This window comes from Nomascus leucogenys, chromosome 25 (genome assembly GCF_006542625.1).
Source record: "Nomascus leucogenys isolate Asia chromosome 25, Asia_NLE_v1, whole genome shotgun sequence".
Classification (NCBI taxonomy): Eukaryota; Metazoa; Chordata; class Mammalia; order Primates; family Hylobatidae; genus Nomascus; species Nomascus leucogenys.
The window spans coordinates 18,189,228-18,211,469 of record NC_044405.1 but is presented as its reverse complement, the minus strand read 5'-3'; the positions used below and the strand labels follow the sequence as shown (position 1 = coordinate 18,211,469).

The 22,242-nt window shown below is 42.9% G+C and overlaps 1 protein-coding gene and 1 long non-coding RNA gene across 4 annotated transcripts in view; one reads left to right on the top strand and one right to left on the bottom strand.

Annotated features, from left to right (window-relative positions):
- The window catches only part of C25H21orf62 (chromosome 25 C21orf62 homolog), a 23,442-nt gene extending 5,835 nt beyond the window's left edge, over positions 1-17,607 (top strand). For 2 of the 3 annotated variants that reach the window (XM_003263864.1, XM_003263865.2), the window contains one exon: positions 13,773-17,607. In XM_003263864.1, coding sequence (XP_003263912.1) covers positions 13,837-14,496 — 660 coding nt within the window. In that variant the 5' untranslated portion in view covers positions 13,773-13,836 and the 3' untranslated portion in view covers positions 14,497-17,607. Of the gene's footprint in view, positions 1-655; positions 728-13,772 lie in introns of all 3 variants that reach the window. The other variant, XM_003263866.3, reaches the window with a different exon arrangement.
- The window catches only part of LOC105738716, a 26,793-nt gene continuing 13,935 nt past the window's right edge, over positions 9,385-22,242 (bottom strand). Inside the window, exons 3-4 of the long non-coding RNA XR_001114557.1 lie at positions 19,575-19,664; positions 9,385-11,397 (exon numbers count right to left, since the gene is read on the bottom strand). This is a non-coding gene — a long non-coding RNA (uncharacterized LOC105738716). The remainder of the gene's footprint in view (positions 11,398-19,574; positions 19,665-22,242) is intronic.

Sequence of the window (22,242 nt, the reverse complement as noted above, 5' to 3'; positions counted from 1 at the left end):
ATTCCCTTTTATTGTTCTGGAAGCAGGTAATTAAAATAGTAAAGGTCTGCCAGCCTTTTTTTTTTTTTTTTTTCTCTCATCTCCTAGAAAAGGGATTAGTGTCTGACTCATTTTCCTTGGCAACCTCACACTCACATAATACTGGCCCAGTAATTTAAGCAACGCTCTCCCTGAGTTAGCTTTGAAAGATTGGACTCTGAAAGGTTAGGTCGTGGGGGAGTTTTGCAGCAAGGGCTGTTGTAATCTCTCAACCAAGAGCAATTAGGGGAATGGCTTCGTGATGCTCACAAATATCTGTGAGACCAAAATATACTAACTCTACTCATGTTTTCCTTCGCCCCTCGGAGGGTGTGTGGCATAAGATGGAAGGGCAGTGATTGGAGGCCTGACTTGGGACTCACGGTCTCCATTCTAGCCAAGTGTATTTCACCCTTCATCCTCATCAGATTCACAGGAAAGTTGTAAGGCAACCAGGAACCTAGATTAGGCCTTTTGGTAAAGTCACAGGAGGTTGGAGGTGCCTCCTGGGATTTTGCCAGATGTCATTCAGTGGCTTTCAAGAATGATGCACAGCTAGGCCATAAGAGAGTAAGCTCAAATTCCCACCCTGTCACCCATACACAGAAACTCATTCTGGTTTCTCTGCCATGGCTAGGCCATACAATGAAAGTCGCTGAAGAAGATGAATTTTGCTTGCTGATTTGATAACACTCGACAATCCTAGGAGGTAAAAGGCAAAAGAGGGGCTGGGCTCACACCTGTAATCCCAGCACTTTGGGAGGCTGAGGCAGGTGGATCACCTGAGGTCGGGAGTTCGAGACCAGCCTGACCAACATAGAGGAACCCTGTCTCTACTAAAAATTAGCCGGGTATGGTGGTACATGCCTGTAATCCCAGCTACTTGGGAGGCTGAGGCAGGAGAATCACTTGAACCCGGGAGGCGGAGGTTGTGGTGAGCCAAGATCAAGCCATTGCACTCCAACCTGGGCAATAAGAGCAAAACTCTGTCTCAAAAAACAAACAAACAAAAAAGGCATAAGAGGGAATCAAGGATCAATAACATGCCTCATTGGCTTAGTCAATGTAGGGACTCATTTGGATAATATAAATAGTTGTGCAGTGCTCCTATGTGCTGGGCCCTGTGCTAAGGACTGGGGAAACCGCGATCAGCAAGAAGGCATCAGAAACCTGACCCCCTGATATGGTTTGGCTGTGTCCCCACTCAAATCTCATCTTGAATTGTAGCTCTCATCATTCCCTCATGCTGTGGGAGGGACACAGTGGGAGATTATTGAATCCTGGGGGTGGTTTCTGCAATAACGTTCTTGTGGTAGTGAATAAGTCTCGCGAGATCTGATGGCTTTATAAGGGGAAACCCCTTTCACTTGGCTCTCACTCTTCTCTTGTCTGCCACCATGTGAGACACGACTCACTTTCCACCATGATTGTGAGGCCTCCCCAGCCGTGTGGGACTGAGTTCATTAAACCTCTTTCTTTTGTAAATTACCCAGGCTCGGGTATGTCTTTATCAGCAGCATGAAAATGGACTAATAAAACCCCACAGTAAACCAACAAGGAAGCCCCGCATCCAGGCAGCAAATTAGTGGGTGAAATTAATACCCAGGTGAGCTCAGTGCTTTCCAAATAAAATATCTACTTTTCAGTCAGTTCTTACTCAGCTTCTAAGCTCCTGAGCACTTTAGTCTATTTCTATGATTCAATCAATTTAATCTCAAACAAGTAATCCAGTTGATACCTGAAGAGCTCCTGGCTTCACCAGCCAGCGGGCACAGATAAAGTTAAGTGAACACGAATAGCTTGTATTCTGCTGGCTCGTGCTCCCACCTACCTGATACAGGTCCTTGCCTCCTCCCACCACTATGTCTACAAAATAGAATTTCCTCCAGGTGCTTCTTTGAGTCCCCAGGAGTCTTGCCTATGCTCACAATGGTCCTTTCACCTGCTTCTGTCCCCAGCCCCCACTGGATGCTGACTGTCCCTTGCCTTGGTCATGGGGCTCCCTGTTGCTTGATGACCAGGGAGCAACATTCAGGGGTGGCCCCAGTCTGTTCTTGAGAAAGGGTCAAATGGTGGTATCTGTCCCTCATTCCTCACTGTGCTAGAGCTGAGCTGTACTCAGTACAGAAGTGGAGAAAATGCTTCTGTCCATCACTCAATGTTGCCCTTTCTTGCCTGGGCAGGGGGCCACTTGTGCCTCACATCTCAGAATTCTTAAAAGCACTTCTTGCAGCCTCTGCTTGCTACCTGACCGGACTCAGCCTCAGGCATACGTTTGGGCTGGAAAGACACAAATGCCACTGTCCCATCCCTCTGCTCTTCCCAGCCCTGGGCCCTCCCATATCGTCTTCGCTCTCCTTCAACAATTCCACATATGCAATTAACCACCTGAAGATGGTTCCCCCTCAACTCATAAGACGTATCCAGATGTATCCATCTGAGCTTGGCTGGGTCCAACATAGTGTGACTATTCTATGGGAGCATTGAGCTTGGTATTTCAGGAGAATAGTTACCAATGATCCAGGCTAATGAGAGGAATAAACCACATAATGTAATTAGCAAACACTGCAGGGCTGTGAATACAGAAGGGCTGGTTTGGTCCACAAGGATGGTTTGATGTGGTGGTTTGGTTTCCTCGTCGTCTCTGTATTCATTTCCTATTGCTGCTATAAAAAATTTCTACAACTTGGCCAGGCGCAGTGGCTTATACCTGTAATCCCAGCACTTTCGGAGGCTGAGGCAGGCAGATCACTTGAGGTCAGGAGTTTGAGACCAGCCTGGCCAACATGGTGAAACCCCATCTCTACTAAAAATATAAAATTAAGCCTGGTATGGTGGCACACACCTGTAATCCCAGCTATTCAGGAGGCTGAGGCAGGAGAATTGCTTGAACACAGGATGCAAAGATTGCAGTGAGCCAAGATCATGCCACTGCACTCCACACTCCAGCCTGGGTGACAGAGCAGGACTCTATCTCAAAAAAAAAAAAAAAAAATCTACAATTTTAATGGCTTAAAACAACGTATCTATGTTATTTTACGCTTCTGGAGATCAGAAGTTCAAAACCAGTCTGACCAGGCTACTGTGAGGGTGTCAGTAGGCCTGGTTCCTTCTGGAGACTCCAGGGGAAAATCTGTTCCTTGCCTCTTTCAGCTCCTAGAGGCTGCTGGCATTCCTTGGCTTGTAGCCACATTGCTCCAATCTCTGCTTCAGTTGTCATATTGCCTTCTTCTTATAAGGACCCTGTTGATTACATTGGGCCCACCCAGATAATCTAGGATCATCTCCTTATCTCAAGTTTCTTAATTTAATCGTGTCTGTAGAGGCCTTATGGCCATGTAAGGTAACGTATTCACAGGGACCAGGGATTAGGACACAGGCACCTTTAGGGACCATTATTTGACCTACTATAACATCCATTAGGCACAGTTGGAGATCAGAAATAAAGTGTTTTGATCACATCCCATATTCCTGCTGTTCCTTTAAACATTTCATACACATTTAAGTTAGTAGAAATGGGAATCAGATAATTAATTTCTATTTTCCAGACTAGCTCACTAATAATTTCAGGACCTCACAATCCTCAGAATTTACAGGAGGACGTTTGTAAATCTGATTGGATTCATTACAGGAAAAATCATGCAGAGAGACATTTTTGTTTTATGCTGTGCCTGTTCTCTGTCTAGTCAAATGTTTGATACAAGTAATGCATTAAATGAACCAGTTACTTTAGATTTCTTTGGGGTGGCTTTTGGGATGCCCTCACAGAGCATGGTAATATATTTGTTATCACTATGACTCTGATATTACAAAATATGAATGTCTATGAATAGTACTATGTATATTGTAGTACGCCTATGAGTACTTACGAGTACTACAATATACATAATACTATACAACTATTCAGGCTGGGTGCGGTGGCTCATGCCTATAATCCTAGCAACTTGGGAGGCCAAGGCAGGAGAATCACTTGGGCCTGGGAGTTTAAGACCAGCCTGGACAACATAGTGAGACCCCCATCTCTAAACAAAATAAATAAATAATATAGTACAATTTATATATATATATATATAATCACATGCATCTACTTTGCTTTTGCAACCTGTGTGGTTGGATTATTATCCTGTGCCATGTCAAGAGAAATAAGACTCAGACAGGTTCTCTGACTGATCCAACTATATACTAGTGAGTTCAACATGAACAGTCACAAAAATATTTTAAAGTGTGTCCTCTCAAAACCCAAACTGCATACTTGAAGCTAATTTTGCCTGCATAATTCCAACTTATGGAGACATGAATTTACTTCATATTTTTCTAGATGAGCAAATATATCAGATGATAGCATATAGTTTAGCTCCTACTATAGAAACCCAATGAGATTCCAATCACATCAGAATTACTGGGAACTCATTTCCTGCCCCACACAATGAACTGTGTAAACCACAATGAAAGGGAAGCGATCTTCACCCACAGAGACTGCACAGAACGTGACTTCAGCATTAGATCCTTGCAAGGGCCTGTGAAAATTCAGTGGCTCGTACCAAGGATGAGGATGTGCTGTTGTGGAATGTGAAGAAGAAATAAAAGACAACACATATCACAGTAAGAAAACATTGGGGAGGGACCCAAATTAGTTTTCAACTTCATAAGCTTTGAAATAGTAAACAACAAAGATATCATTCCCTTTTCAAATATCATCTTACATAGTGTTTATCTCTAACCTATCTCCTGCAGTGCATTCGTGGAACAAAGCCAAAGAAAAGAAAAATGCTAAAAATCCCTTTTTTCAAGAGCATTTCAAGGTCCTACATCTAAAGCCCTCACACAGTGCCTGTGTGGGCATCTCATCCACATAACAGAATAGCCAACACCCCTCCTTGCCCTCAACAGGAAGAGGGCTTGCACAGCCCTGGACAAGTGGGCAGTGGACCTGAGAACAGGTGACCACTTGTTTCTGGAGCCCAGTGTGGAGTCTCCACCCCACACTCCTCCCATACTTTCTGTTTGATCCTTGCTATCTCTCTAATAAGGAACAAGGTAGCCATAAGGCTTACAGTGCAAATACCCTTGGACAAGAATGTGTTGGTTTAAATTCCGATTAAGGCCTAACCAACTGGTATCAGATCCCAATCTGTGAGCGGGTTTTCAGCACTGGCTTCTGGAAAGAAAAGAATGGATGATCAAGGAATTAAGAGGAAGGCACATCAAGGGGAACTGGGGATTGGAGAGCTACTCCACCTACTCCATAGCTTGCTGTAACTAGCCCTCACTAGCAGCTAGGCTTGCTGCCAGTCTGATGAAGCCACCCAGAGGCTCCTAACTCTGCAAAAATGAGCTATGTTTTTCTTGTGGCTGTCAGGGCTCACAGTGGATGTCTCAGGGAGTGGCGTTCCCAGGCAAACTGTGTTGGGATGCTAAGAATGAGACAGCGATGGGAGGCTGAGGCAGAAGAATTGCTTGAGCCTAGGAGTGGGAGGTTGCAGTGAGCCGAGATCGCGCCACTGCACTCCAGCCTGGGAGACAGAGCGAGACGAATGCTTTGCTGTGCTGCCCACTGGGCTCTCCTGCTCCCTGTACCACTGGTTCCCTCCCAGAGGTTCTAGCAGGTGTCCTGACTGCATGCTCATAGGAGGAAGACAGCCTCATCCTCATCACCACCTTCTCAATCCTACATTCTTGGTCCTCTCCATCCCCTTGAGGATTCCAGATATTGAAACAGATTTATCCAAAGAGCCTGGAGTTAGAAGGATTCAACAAATGGAGAGATGGAAATCACTGAGGAAAACACAAAAGGAAACTATTTAGAATTCACTGTCCTGACTCTGGTGTTTTCTCCCCAGATTCAGTCTCTCCCTGGCAACCTAGGTTACCTTCCTTAAACAAGATCTAAGTAGATGTCTCCTGCTTCAGACCTTTACCATCTCATTTTTTGTCTCTTGCAGGAGCCTCCAAAGAGGGAGATTACCTCACAGGAGGTTTGCAAGCCAAGCTAGTGGGGTAGAGCTGAAAATATTCAAACTTTCATTTTTATTTATTTTTCATCTCAAATTTTTAAAAATGCTACTGTTTGTGTACTATTGATAATACAGATGATATATAAGCATGGTAATATGTGAATGGCCTTTATAAATTAACAGATACACCTATTGGGGAGGGTTTTAAAATCATTTATTGATGGGGTGATGATCAGAAGAGTTTGGAGACCAAGTAACTGCCAGCATAAAGTCCAAATCCCTTAGCTTGACCAGCAAGGTCCTGTCTAACCCTGTCTTCCTGCCTACATCCCCAGCCTCATGGACCTCCAGATGTCTTATACCTGCTCTAAACATACTAAGGACTTCAGTCATTCTGACATCTGTGCCAATGACTCTTATATCTGCACTGCCTCGCCTTTCCTAACCAGAACCTCTTCTCTGCCTGGTCCAAAGAGCACATCCTTTGAGAGTCTTTCCATTTCTTCCTTACCACCACTCCATCTGCATCTTTTTTTTTTTTTTTTTTTCTTTTGCGATGAGTTTCACTCTTATTGCCCAGGCTGGAGTGCAATGGCGCAATCTCGGCTCACTGCAACCTCCGCCTCCCAGGTTCAAGCGATTCTGCTGCCTCAGCTTCCTGAGTAGCTGAGATTACAGGCGCCCATCCCACGCCCAGCTAATTTTTTGTATTTTCAGTAGAGACAGGGTTTCACCATGTTGGCTAGGCTGGTCTCAAACTCCTGATCTCAGATGATCTGCCCACCTTGGCTTCCCAAAGTGCTGGGATTACAGGCGTCAGCCACTATGCCTGGCCTCCATCTGCGTCTTTAAGAACTACCAATCACATTGTCTTATAATTAGTTGCCCAGTTGCTTGTTCTCAGAGTACATTCCAAGTTCTCTGGGCAAACTTCAAGTCCCTTGAGGGCATGGATGATATCTTCTTCATTTTTGCTTCCCCATGACTTAGGCCATTTGCCTGGCATCCAACAAATGTCCTCTAAGTGTTGATTTCTCATTTTCTTTTGAGAAAAGAGGATGTAAAAATCCTAAGTTGCAAAGCAATATTAGCACCTGCTGTATTGTACCCAGCTAGCAGGGTAGGCTAGCTGCTTTGACGAACTTCAAGATATCAGTGGCTTAGAGTAATTGAGATCTGTTCCTCCCTTACATCACAGACTAATGCCATTAAGGGGGAAGAGGGGTGTGCTGTCTTCCATACAATCATTCAGGGATTCAGCCTTTTGTCTACAGTTCTGCCATCTTCTAGGGCCGTTGGTTCCTTCGTGGAATCTTCCACCATATTCCATTGGCCAGAACTCAACCACATGGCACCACTTCACTACCAGAAGCTCAGAAATAAAGTCCAACAGTGTGCCAAAGAAGGAGAAGAGAACATGGCATTCATGGGGGCTAGAAGTCTCTGATATACCTAGGTTGTAAGACGCAATAAGTAGCTTGATGCAACCATGACAAAAACTCAGGGGATGTCTACGCATCCAAATTTTTCAGTCAAGTTGCTAAAAACTGTGCATGATTTGTTTTTTTTTGTTTTTTTTTTTTTTGAGACAGAGTCTCACTCTGGAGTGCAATGGCGCGATCTCAGCTCACTGCAACCTCTTCCTCCTGGGTTCAAGCAATTATTCTGCCTCAGCCTCCTGAGTAGCTGGGATTACAGGCACGTGCCACCATGCCCAGCTAATTTTTGTATTTTTAGTAGAGACAGGGTTTCACCATGTTGGTCAGGCTGGTCTCGAACTCCTGACCTCGTGATCTACCCGCTGGGCCTCCCAGAGTGCTGGGATTACCGGTGTGAGCCACCACACCCAGCCTATGTGCATAATTATTAAATATTTGAGCCTTTGTGCATGATTATTAAATATTTGAGCCTTTAAATCATTGGACATGTTTAAAAACCAGAGCTACTATTCAGAAACAGTTTGAGTATTATTTTTGTATTGCAGCTGAAGAAATCTTAAGAACAATACTAGCAACTAGCTGCATAAAGACAGAGGGTTCTGAACTGAGGAGATACAGACATCAGTTACTTCAAAACAAATTCCACACAGATTCCTTCTCAATCTAGGATTACACCCAACATTTAGATAATGTTTATACTTGGCTTCAAAAGGAATGTTTCAAACTTGACTAGTTCTGTTTATAAGAAGATATTACTAGTAAGGAGATATTGTGTCAGTGGGAGGACAGCATTTGGAGCATTTGCCCAAAACAGATTTGAAATGTCATAAATAATGATGTTCTGAGCTCTATAGTCCTAACACAAAAGACAAACAACTAATTATGGAAGAATCAAATGACATTCTCCAAATCCTTATAGCAATTAAAAATCAAAAGCAATTTAAAAACGTAATTTGGAAGTGAGCTTAATTTGAAATCAAAAGTGGTTTTTATTTTATTATTTGAGATAGAGTCTCATTCACTCTGTCACCCAGGCTGGAGTGCAGTGGTGCGATCTCAGATCACGGCAACCTCCACCTCCCAGGTTCAAGGAATTCTCGTGCCTCAGCCTCCTGAGTAGCTGGCATTATAGGTGTGCACCACCACACCCGGCTAATTTTTGTATTTTTAGTAGAGACAGGGTTTCCCCATGTTGGCCAGGCCGGTCTTGAACACCTGACCTCAAATGATCTGCCCCCTCAGCCTACCAAAGTGCTGGGATTACAGGTGCGAACCACCATGCCTGGCTGTGATTTTTTTAAAGTGGAAATGCAATTAGGGGAAAGACTCAAGAGAAGAAACTGTGAAAGGCACAAAAGTCAGAAGCTGAGGAGATGCCCTGGCAAGAAGCCGTCTCAAGTATAGATCTGAGTTATGGCTCTGGGGTTAAAGTCAGAAGAAAGCTAGGGCCCGGGCACCCCAAGGAACACACTGTGAAGCCAGGACTTGGAGAAGTAAGCAGGGCTATCGCTCACAAATGCAGTCCCCAAAGTGTGTCCCTGCAAAAATCCTTGAAGATTCTTGGGAGGTAAAATCGAGGGGCCCTCCAGTAAAGGAGCCAATTTGAAATTCTGAATATATCCCACAAAGTCAGACATATATCTCCACTCTTAGGGGGCATTTTATCAAAGTGGTGCTTTAGTGTTTGCTGAGACTGAGAGGAGTAAAGTTGCAATGCTCACCCATGCTCATCCCATGGGTCCTGTGGGCACCAACCTTTCTGACTGCCTACCTGGCCCTTTTCTGATAGTGCCTCCTGATTTCCCTTTGCAGAACCATCCTTCTACCCTCTCAGTCCACTCTTTGCAGTGTGGCTGATCCCATTCATTGGCCCCTGAGCCGAGCATACGACTCAGGAGACCAATGTATTTTTGCCTCCTAATATTTATTTATTTACTTATTTGGTTATTTATTTCATTATTATTATTATTTTATTTTTTGGTTGCAAAGTCTCACTCTGTCACCCAGGTTGGAGTGCAGTGGCACAATTTCAGCTCACTGCAACCTCCACCTCCCAGGTTCAAGTGATTCTCCTGCCTCAGCCTCCCTGTAGCTGGGATTACAGGCACATGCCACCCCGCCTGGCTAATTTTTGTATTTTTGGTAGAGATGGGGTTTTGCCTTGATGGCCAGACTAATCTCAAACTCCCGAGCTCAAGCAGTCTGCCCCTCTTGGTCTTCCAAATGCTGGGATTACAGGCCTGAGCCACTGTGCCCAGCCATATTTATTTATTCATTAGAGATGGGGTCTTGTTCTGTCATCTAGGCTGGAGTGCAGTGATACAATCATAGCTCACTGCAGCCTCAAAGGGCCTAAGAGTTCAAAGCCCAGTGAAATCACAGCTCACAAGGGGTACTTGAGAGAAACTAGGGGAGGAAGGTTTAAGACACAGTCTCCAGCAGAATGGGCTGTCATGAACCCGTGGAGTAAGAATTGGGGTTAGGTCATGAGGAGAACAGGTGCCTTTTCATATCATCCCTCCTTCTGTCAGTCACCCTAGGCAAGAAGCCATCCAGAGAGACTCTGAGGCCAGGGACTGAGTGTGCTCACACACCTTGCCCTGAACCTGCACTTGTGTCCCTCTTTCTGCCTGTGCAGCCATAGCAGATACCACCACAGGGTGGTTTAAACAACACCGAATTCTCAGACTCAAGTGATCCTTCTGCTTCAGCCTCCCGAGTAGCTGGGACTATAGGTGCACACCATCATGTCCAACTAATTTATCTTATTTGTAGAGATTATGTCTCACAATGTTGACTGGGCTGGTCTTGAACTCCTGGCTTCCCACAATCCTCCTACCTCGGCCTCCCAAAGTGCTGGGGTTACAGATATGAGCCACCACACCCAGCAGCCTGGTGCTAAAGAGAGTTTTTTTCTGTTTTTGTTTTTTTTTTCCTTGAGAGGTTGCTCAGCTGATAGAAAGTAAACCTGGATTTACTAGTGACCATCTTGTCCCCAGAAGGAGTGATCTTATCTGGGAATAAAGCCCACAAATGAGAAAGAATAACTGAAAAACGGACAGACATTTCTGACAACCTTTTTTGAGTAGCTGGATCAAGACATGCCTGAAATCCTTCCTTAATTTTTCAAATAAGTGAGCAGATTTTTTTTTATCCAAGTCAGTCTTAATTGGATTTCTATAGCTAGCAGTTAAAAGAGTTTGAGTACACTGACATTTGGTAAACTATGTTTTTTCATTCATTCAATGAAATTTGTTGAGTCCTTGCTATGTGCTAGGCACTGTGTGGGAAATTGAGAATATAAAGCCCAAAAACTGCTCTCTCAAGGTCTTTACCCCAGTGAAAGAGAACCTTGAACTAATAATCACAGTACAGCCGAGTGCAGTGGCTCATGCCTGTAATCCCAGCACTTTGGGAGGCCAAGGTGGGCAGATCACCCTGAGGTCAGGAGTTCAAGACCAGCCTGGCCAACATGGCAAAACTCCATTTCTACTACAAATACAAAAATTAGTCAGGTATGATGGTGCGCACCTGTAATCTCAGCTACTCAGGAGGCTGAGACAAGACAATCGTTGGAACCCGGGAGGCAGAGCTTGCAGTGAGCTGAAATTGCACCACTGAACTGCAGCCTGGGCGACTCCATCTCAAAAGAGAAAAAAGAAATTCATGGTAGACTGAAGGAGGAAAATTTCCAACTGGCATTTCTGTGGCAGCCTCCATAAACGGGTTACCAAGGGTATTTGCCCCACTTGGTGCCCTCTTAGTGAGCCTTCCCCCACTAAGCATGTGTTTTTGTTCTGGCCTTTGGGCTTCCTAATGTCCAGGAGGCAGGGACCATCCTGAGGTCTAGCCAGGGCCTTACTGTTGGGAAGTTGCTCACAAATTCTTCTGGGAACTTCTTGTCCCACATGTTCCAGCAAACCAATATCCTTTTCTCTTCTGATCTCTTTTCCTCTTCCATGGCTGCCTCTGAACAGGATCAGCACCTGAAAGAGGGAGGCAGCCACTTTTCTCACTAGGTTCGGGTTGATGAATAGACCTCTCCCCTCTTTTTTCTTTTAAGGCTAGGGTCAGGGTGGGCCAACAGTATTGACAGCATTCCTGGTTCTGGGATGACAGGGTTACCAGGACACGAAGTCCCAGAGGCCTCCAGTGGAATCTGGGACAGCTGATTGTCTAAAATTATCTCGTAATTAATAAATTACTCACCGTTCCTCACTAAGGGGGGTAGACATGCCCACATTCTAACACTGCTTAAGACTGTTAAGCCTCTTGTTCAGGGAGAACTCTTGTTCTCCACGTTTCTCAAAGCTCTTTCTTTCATGACAAAATGTACCTATTAATACATTTAATAAGAATCCTTTAAGGAAATCCTGTGCCAACTTCAAAATAGACACAAAGCACTATAAACCGCCTTATCCAGTCCCCCACGTCGAATCTCTCTCTCTCTCTGCTATGTTCTCATAGCGGCCTGTATGTTCAGTACAGTGTTTCTCAGTTCAGCCTTACTGGTCTTTTTCTTTTGAGGATAAATCCTGGAGGATAGGATCCAGGTCTTTTGTATCTTTGTTTCTTCTGCTTGGCCTAAGCCAGGGAGCCAGGGCCTGGCACACGGCCCAGGCTGGGCCCTGCCTAACTCCTGTGTTTGCCCCCTCCTCTCGCCTCCTCCCCACTGCTATAGCCTCTCCATCCTCACATGCGGGATGGGCCTGGCTTTGGGCTCTGACGCCCCAGCCCACTGGAAGCAGAATCAATTTCGTTAGGACGTAAGTTCTATGAGGACTGGGCCCCGGGTTGTCTTGTTCTGAGTTGTACCCCCATAGCTAGCAGAGGGCATGCCACCTAGTAATCTTCCAATAAGCATTAGTTGAAGGAAGGAAGGAAGGAAGGAAGGAAGGAAGGAAGGAAGGAAGGGAGGGATGAATGCATGAATACAGTCACAATTGCCGTGAATCAATGTCTCACCCTCTGTTCAAGTTTACGTGGCAGAGCTTACTTCTATCCTCCTGGCATTCCAGCCATCGGGTTGTGGCTTGTGCCTCCTGCCTGTCTACCTGATTCTTGGCATTTTTAGCCTTGATTCCTTTGGATTTCTAATTGCCTGTGGCCTCGTCTTACACCCTAATTGCTGCTTGTCTGCCTAGCCTCTTTCCTGTTGTCACCGTACTCTTTGGACACATGTTGAGCTCTTCAGACTGACCCTTCCATCTGTTGCTCCCTGGCCCTTAGTGTAGTGGCCCTGCCAGTAGCTCTGGGCCCTCCCACTCAGAGGTCGCATGCCAAGTATCCCACCACACCCATGGAGCTTAGCGAATGGAGATGGACTGAATTGTATTGTTTGGTTTCTCTCTTCAGTCATTGGGGGAATGTTATTACTTCCGCCAAACTGAAATGTGGTACACTCTGCCATAATGCTCATCTCATCTCATTCCAATCACACCACAAAGGAGGATCCTGCATCTGTCATATGCCAGACACTATAGGGCTTTTCCCCCAAAACTGGACATTGGTGTTGCTCTTTAAATTACTCATGCATCCCTACCTTATTTAGATTTTTTAGAAGTTCTTATATATGGTTTTGTTTTGGAGCCCTGCAATAAATTGACAAGATCAGTTCATAAATTTCTTCTGGCATAAGAGTAGCTAAGTCAAAATAATTGTGATTAATCGGTGGGTGATTAGTCTTTTTGTTGTCTATTACCACAGTTAACTAGGTACATTTGTAAGAGGCCCTGAAAAGGATGAATGGACTCACAAACAGATGAATATGGTGGGGATGGGAGGCATGTTTATCTACTTAGAAATTAAAGCTTACCATTAACTAAATGCTTCATTGGTATTCATGCTATGTTGTGTAATAGGTAGCGCTTGGATAGCTGAATCCAACAAAGAAGTGTTTGTCTCCTGAATTCCAGGAAGTCAGATATTGAGGGGGAGGAAAGCATGTGCATGTTCAGGGGTTTGTGGGCGCTTCATACTCGTAACTGGATGTTTGGAGAATGTGCTCTCTCAGCTCCAAATCCCTGCCCGTAGATAGGATGCGGTAGGTCTCCTCTCTGGCATCTGCTCTGGCATCGCTCTGGCTGTGTTGTTGGCATGTTGGTCTCACTGTCAGCCAACATCACTGGGAGTTTTACACCTCAGATGAGCAGAGCTCAAAGGTTTGGCTGCTGTCTCTGGATGAGGTGCTGAGAAAAGAGCTTGCCCAGTGCCTGGGCTGCAAGCATTGCCTGCGGCTCAGGAAAAAGTTATTAGAACGGCAAGAAAGAAATGTTTACAACTTGTTTTTTCTGGGGTTCCTTTTCCATGAGCTGTGTATTTCAAATGAAAGGTTGTGATAAAGCTGCCTGTTTTCTTTCAGGTGAGTTCCAACAAATTGGTTCACAAAGAGGGGGGATAAACACGCTGGCCCACGCTGGGCAAGCATGGCACCACCTCCCAGGCACTGTCTCCTTCTGATCAGCGCTCTGGGAGTCTTTGCACTTAACTGCTTCACCAAAGGTCAGAAGAACAGCACGCTCATCTTCACAAAGGAAAACACCATTCGGAACTGCAGCTGTTCTGCGGACATCCGGGATTGTGACTACAGTTTGGCCAACCTGATGTGCAGCTGTAAAACCGTCCTGCCCCTTGCAGTGGAGCGAACCAGCTACAATGGCCATCTGACCATCTGGTTCACGGACACATCTGCGCTGGGCCGCCTGCTGAACTTCACGCTGGTCCAAGACCTGAAGCTTTCCCTGTGCAGCACCAACACTCTCCCCACTGAATACCTGGCTATTTGTGGTCTGAAGAGGCTGCGCATCAACATGGAGGCCAAGCATCCCTTCCCAGAGCAGAGCTTACTCATCCATAGCAGTGAGGACAGTGACTCCAGAGAGAAGCCCATGTGGTTACACAAAGGCTGGCAGCCATGTATGTATATCTCATTCTTAGATATGGCTCTTTTCAACAGGGACTCGTCCTTAAAATCCTATAGTATTGAAAACGTTACCAGCATTGCCAACAACTTTCCTGACTTTTCTTACTTTAAAACCTTCCCAATGCCAAGCAACAAAAGCTATGTTGTCACATTTATCTACTAACATAATAACTGTGTCCAGCTGCCTGGAACTTTGACAAACGATGAATAATTTGCAGAAGGAATATGGGAATAAGGCCATGAGATAGGTATCCCTACCCACAACTGTGCCTCTCTCTGCAGGCTCCATTTGCAACACAGCCACACATACCAATAACCAGCTCTCTGTTTTGCTCTGTGCCCAAATGAGAGAACACTTTTGAAAAACAAAAGAAAAAGAAACCAAAAAACCAACTTGATTCCGTCCAGGGACATGTCTTGGGAACCAGCTAGGCTTGGTCTCTGCAACTAGAAGCCTGCAGGGAAATGTCCCGTCAGAAATGGAGAAAGCAATACACCCTAGAGACTGCTTAATGGAGCTCCTCCTAGGAGATGACCCCCAAGAAACATATCTTCTTTCAAAATACTGCCTTAATTTTTTTCTGTTTCATTTTGTGAAATTGCTTGGAATTCCCCTAAGTAGAGAATAATCAATTTCAGAGGTTTGGGGACTGTGAGTTTTATAAAATGGTCGGGCGCAGTGGCTCACACCTGTAATCCCAGCACTTTGGGAGGCCGAGGCGGGCAGATCACCTGAGGTCGGGAGTTCAAGACCAGCCTGACCAACATGGAGAAATCCCATCTCTACTAAAAATACAAAATTAGCCGGGCATGGTGGCACATGCCTGTAATCCCAGCTACTCGGAAGGCTGAGCAGGAGAATCGCTTGAACCTGGGAGGCGGAGGTTGCAGTGAGCCAAAATCGTGCCACTGCACTCTACACTCCAGCCTGGGTGACAAAGTCAGAGATCACACCATTGCACTCCAGCCTGGGCAACAAGAGTGAAACTCCATCTCAAAAATAAATAAATAAATAAATAAATAAATAAATAAATAAATAAATAGGTTCTCTTAAACTGATCTTTTCTAAATACCTTGTTAAGAATAGATGCACTGAGAAATAAGAGGTTGGAGACTGTGTTTGTTGGGGTGGAGGCACCACAGGCATGGATAGGGTGAGACTTTAGGACCAAATGGGGGGGCCAGGGTTCCAGAGAGAGGGATGCAGAAGTGAAAATTGGAGGATACAAAACACATTTGCATCTATCTCAAAATTTGCTTAGAGCACAGCCTAACTGCAAGGAAAGTTCTTCACTTCTAGTCTTTCACATTCTTTTCCTTTTCTTTCTTTGCATGGTCTGTCTTTGCCCCCGCTATACCATTTCACCAATTTCTTTTCTCATTTTCATCTTCTTTCTCCTTCTCCTTTTCCTCTTGCTCCAAAAATCAGAACTTAGATGAATACCATTCGAGCTATGTTTAACTACATTAGGGGCTAGCCTGGGAATTTACTCACCACTTACAACATTATTTCTATTGTTAAAAGTGCTCAAATTATTAACAGATAATTTATAAAAAAAAAAAGTCTAAGGCTCAGTCCATTTGGAAGGTTAAGATTGCAAAGTGAAGGCATTTTATATGACATGGTTAACACAAATGATTTTATGTGTGCTGATAAAAGGAATCAAAGCAACATACTTTTGAAAAAATTAAATGGATTCATTATTGTACAAAGAAAATTTTCCCTCATAGAGATGCAACTTGCCTTTAAAGTGGACTGTAAAGAATCCATGGCTTGGGAGGCCGAGGCGGGCAGATCACCTGAGGTCGGGAGTTCGAGACCAGCCTGACCAACATGGAGAAACCCTGTCTCTACTAAAAATACAAAATAAGCCAGGTGTGGTGGTGCATGCCTGTAATCCCAGCTACTCAGGAGGCTGAGGCAGGAGAATCACTTGAACCTGGAAGGCGGAGGCTGCAGTGAGCCAAGATTGCGCCACTGCACTCTAGCCTGGGCAACAAGAGCGAAACTCCATCTCAAAAAAAAAAAAAAGGAAAAGAAAAAAGAATCCACTGCAATTGTGATACAAATGTCTAAACCTTGAGTGGAATGAATTTGAAACATTATTGCATTCATGATACCATAATGATAAGAAATAGTCCATGACTTAACAGGATGTCCTGGGGCTGATGACTTTAGATCACATATATCACTTTTTTTTTTTTTCACTTAACCTTAACATAGAGTAACTGAAATAACCTGCAATTTCTACATTTGCTTAATTGGTGGGGGATTTAGCCATTCAGGCTAATTAGCATAAGCCCATGTCAGTGTTTAAATTAGGCCAAAACAAAGACCAAAGTATGAATTTTAATAGAAAAATGTGACCTCATTACTGACATTGTACTGCAGATAATGTTAAAGTGAAAGAAAAGGATAAGGAAAGGGGGAAAAAGGAGGAGAAAGGAAAGCAAGAAAAGACAAGTGAAAAGATTAGTAATATATTCATTGTCATTAGTTACTGAAAATATAACAAATTGAATTTTAGTAATTTATATTAATAAAGCATAAAATTAAATGATGTTAGAAAGTATATGCCTCCTATAAATATCTTCCATTTGGTAGCTTTTAATAGTTTCAAAGCCCTTTCACATATGTTTTAAGTGAGTCTTTTGAGAAATACTTGTGAGTTAATGGGACTTAAACCAACAGAAAAGGAAAGCTAATTTAGTTATAAATCGAGCCTGAGGTTTCAGATTTCTGGACTAAAAATATGGTTCAGTTTGTGCTGCTGTGGGATGAAGAATGGGCAGAGAAAATCCACAGCGCAGGCATGGGGATAAATGGCATTTGGCACTTAGCTGCAGGGTTTGGGGGACAACAGGGAGTGGTGGGATGGTGGTTAAGTAAGGGTGCATGCCCCACCTGAAGCTCTACAGTGGCTCAGCTCCAACTGAGTGTTGCCATGGGAAAATCTGATGGGGCCAGATCTGATCCTTCAAGAGAATGAGGAATTCCAGGTTGTTATGTGAATGAATTCTCACAATTTGTAAATGTCGGCTTGCCATTCAGCATTTTTGTTTGTTTGTTTTAAATAATATCATGTGGGTCAAACAAACTATGTTAATGGCACCCATCTGGCCTGGGGCTAGTAACTTATTGCCTCTGGCCAGTGGTGTGTTAATAAAAGTTTAACCACCAGCTCTCCAACAAAAAAGGGAGGTGGGCTGCTCTGCCTATGGAGTAGCCATGCTTTTATTCCTTTACTTTCTTAATAAACTTGCTTTCGCTTTACTCTGTGGACTCACCTTGAATTCTTTCTTATGTGAGATCCAAGAACCCTCTCCTGGGGTCTGGTTTAGGACCCCTTTCTTGGAACATCTTTATGGCAACCACAAAGGGATGATACTAAGGAGACCCCTGACCCAAAGGAAATAGACCAACACTGATTGACTGACTTTGGAGTCAAGGAAACGTTTCTTTTGAGCTATTGACAGCTTTCAACAATTGCATAAATTATGCTCCTGTGAACAAAATTTGAAGCATGCTTGTTTCTCTCTACCTAATTTCTCCAAAATCTGGAAACTAGTTATATCACCTTTAGTCAGAGTTATGAATGGCCCTCACCATACTGACTTTCTCTGACTGAACTCCTCTCTACCCTGGATCTGAGACCCTGATAGGCAAGAATATCATCGCCTCATTCAGCCTCCAGAAGTTACAAAAGGTGGACCTTCATCTCTCTACGACCCTTAGGATTAAGGGTTCTCTTATAAAAGGGAGGGGGGAAATGTCAGAGGCGTTTCAAGCAGAGTGACTCCATCTTGTATAGAGGCTGGGTAAAATAAGGCTGAGGCCTGCTGGCCTGCATTCCCAGCAGGTTAGGCATTCTTAGATATAGGATAAGATAGGAGGTCAGCACAAAATGCAGGACATAAAGCCTTGCTGATAAAACAGGTTGCAGTAAAGAAGCCAAAACCCACCAAAAGCAAGATGGAGATGAAAGTGACCTATGGTCGTCCTCACTGCTACAACTCCAACCAGCGCCATGACAGTTTACAAATGCCATGGCAACATGGGCTAAAAAGGGGAGGAATCCTCAGCTCTGGGAATTGCCCACCCCCTACCCCTTTCCAGAAAACTCATGAATAACCCATCCCTTATTTAGCATATAACCAAGAAATAACCATAAAAATGGGCAACCAGCAGCCCTCAGGGCTGCCCTGCCTATGGAGTAGTCATTCTTTTATTCCTTTACTTTCTTAATAAACTTGTTTCACTTTAGTCTTCAAAAAAACATGAAGACATGTATGTACATAGTTTATTTCAATTTTACGGATGTAAAGAATGTGTAGCACACAATTTACAAATGATAATAAACTATAGGTTACTCTTTATTATATACTCTTTGTACATCATTAGTTCTCAAAGAATGCTTTGATTTTTGCCAAACTGTTGTACACAAAGCCAACCTAGGGCTGCAATTGATGAGCATGTACAGTTTTGGTATAAATATTGGTTGACATTTTCATTTATGTTAGAAATAAGAGGAAAGCTAAACAACAAAGATACATGTGAGAATGTCACTTGTTAGTCAATGATGAAAGCAACTTCTTTGCTGAATCAAATAATAGTTTTCAAATACTGGAGGAATATTTTCTCACGTATGGGGACTATTCACAATGTAAGGGCTATGGACATGACACACTTTTAAGTTTAATCTGCATTGTTAACATTTTCTCCATCACACTCAACAAAATCATAAATCAAACTCTGATATATAGTGGTGTAAATACTGCCACCATAACCCAATTTCACGCTATCAAGAGACCACAGAGTTGAGAAAAGACATACAATAGGGCAGCATTATATAGTATTTCCATCCTACCTATACAACAGGCACAACTAATCCCAAAAGCATGAATAATACTAAAGTGAAGTAAAATAATTAGGAAGTGATAAGTTCTGAGTATTTATTATTTTTGGTTTTGATATAATTTATTTAATTCTAAGTTTACATAATTTGCTTTCAATAATGACTGTGCTTAACAACCAGCTTGCAAATTCCTGAAAACTTACCAATCAGCTCTGATGAGCCAGTACAAGTCCATGCCAATACCCCACTGACTGGGAGAAAGAAATGCTGATGGAACTGAGTAAAGACAATGAGTTTAGAATGTGAAGGATGGCTTGCAGTATTGAAATCCCCAATTTCTCACTTTCCAGAACCAGGGGTGGAAATTTTAGGGGTTTGCACCCACCTTCCATGCAGTAGCTCACTCTTCAACATTGAGAGTTATGATTCTGAAAGCACCAAAGATGGTAGATGATGAGGTTGTGGAATTTAAGGCCTTGTGAGAAAAATGAGTTAGGGGTTAAAACTCTTGAATGAACCTATGAAAGTCCCCCAAAAGGAAGGAAGGAACAAAGGAATGAAGAAAAGATATGGATAACATTTTATACACATTAAATTAGTAAAAATAGGAATTGGAACCTCCATTTCCATTTCCCAGACTTGCTCACCAATAACTTCAGGGCCTCTGTTTCTCCAGAATTTACAGGAGAACACTTGTAAATTGGATGTGATTTGTTACAAGAATAATGATGTGCAGAGGCCTTTTTCATTTAACAGAATCTGATATGGTTTGGCTGTGCCCCACCCAAATCTCATCTGGAATTGTAGCTCCCATAATTCCCACAGGTTGTGGGAGGGACCTGGTGGGAGGTAACTGAATCACGGGAGCAGGTCTTTCCCATGCTGTTCTCGTGATAGTGAGTTCTTATAAGATCTGATGGTTTTATTAAGGGGAGTTCCCCTGCACACACTCTCTTGCCTGCCACCATGTAAGACGTGACTTTGCTCCTCATTCACCTTCAGCCATGATTGTGATACCTCCTCAGCCATGTGGAACTGTGAGTCAATTAAACCTCTTTCCTTTATACATTACCCAGTCTCATGTGTGTCTTTATTAGCAGTGTGAGAACAAACTAATACAGAGTCACAACTCAAAATGTTGCACAAGGTCATGTTTATCCTACCCAGACTCTAGAAAAGCAATGAGGGAGAGCTAGCTCTACAGAGAATACACTTCTCCTAAAGCCAATTGTAAGACAATATAAATGGCACCATAGATAGACAAATACAGCAGGAAGGATGCCTCAAAGACAGATCCTAAACCAAAAAAAAAAAAAAAAAATAGTACTTGCTAATAGTAAAATCGTAAAAAAAAATGGAAAGGAAAATTAAGTCAACAAAGGGTGTTAGAAGCACACACACACAAAACAACAACAAAAAATAAAAAACAGACTAGGATGCACACTAAAAACAGTATTGTATGTGGTGATGGTATAGGGGCAATTTTTATTTTCTACCTATCTGGGAGAAATATTTATTTACTGGGAGAAATATTTATTTATTGAATAAACATATAATCAAGACTTGAAAGGGCAGGGAGTAGATTATGAGAAATTACTTAATGGACACAAGGTACATTATTCCAGTGATAGACACACTAAAAACCCTGACTTCACCATTATGTAATATATCCATGTAACAAAATTGCACTTGTGCCCCATAAGTTTATACAAATAAAATTTAAAACACACACAATCACTTTCATAATAGAGAAAACCCAATAAGAGCATTTCTACATACATATTTTATTTTTATTTTTTTGAGACAGGGTCTCACTCTGTCACCCAGGCCAGAGTGCAGTGCCGTAATCTTGGCTCATGCAACTTTTGCCTCCTGGGCTCAAGCAGTCCTTCCACCTAAGCCTCTTGAGTAGCTGGGACTACAGGTGCACACCACCACATCTGGCTAATTTTGCAGTTTTGGAGAGACTGAGTCTTGCCCTGTTGCCCAGGTTGGTTTTAAACTCCTGGACTCAAGCAATCCACCCACCCTAGCCTCCCGAAGTGTTGAGATTACAAAGTGCATGAACCACCATGCCCAGCCCATTTTTACATAAATAAACAAATCATGCTGGAACAAGTGCTTACTGCTTAAAGTTACAGTCTTACCCCAAGACAAATATCATAATGTTAAATTAGATAGTATTAAAGTGGAAAACAAAGAGACTAACAATCTAATAGAAAAACAATGAAATAAGCATGCAATTCACTTTAAGATGAAAACAAGTAGCCAATAACTGAATAACAAAAAAATTACCTCTACCCAGAGAAATGCAGTAGGAAACTAATATTTCATCCACTAGATTGGCAAAAAGTAAAGTTATTTGATATTCCATTTTGTCATGCCTGTAGGCAAATAGTCTCTATTTAAGAGAATAAACTTTGAAGTACAATTTAGGAATGTGTCTTAAAATTTATACAAGCTAGAAAACATTTATATTTTTGTATATCTACATAGAGAAGCACCCCACACACACACATACACATATGCCAGTTAGTAAAAATTCATTTAGCTCTTCATGTACAATAAATGCACTTTTCTGTATGCATTCTATACTTCAATAACAATTTTTTAAAAAGAAAAGAATGAATAATATGACTAACACTCACATAATTATCATCCGGAATTGACAAATATGAACATTTTGCCACATTTAAGATTTTTTATGAAAGAAATAAAACACTGTTAGTTTTTAAACATGCAAAGAAATTATAAACTTTAGCAGGTTTGTTGGTGGTGATAATATTGGTACAACAATTCTAAAACCACCTTGTAGGATTGTGCAAAAGAGTAAATACATTGAAGTTTTTGGAGGTCCATCCAGAGTTGTAACGGTAGGAAATATGAAGTGAGGGAAGGAGAAGCAGCCTGGGATGTTGGACTGGAATTAAAGGTATCAGTGCAAACTCATCACTTTTTTTTTTTTTTTTTTTTTGAGACAGGGTGTTGCTCTGTCACCCAGCGTGGAGTGCAGTGGTGTGATAATAGCTCACTGCAGTCTCGATCTCCTGGGC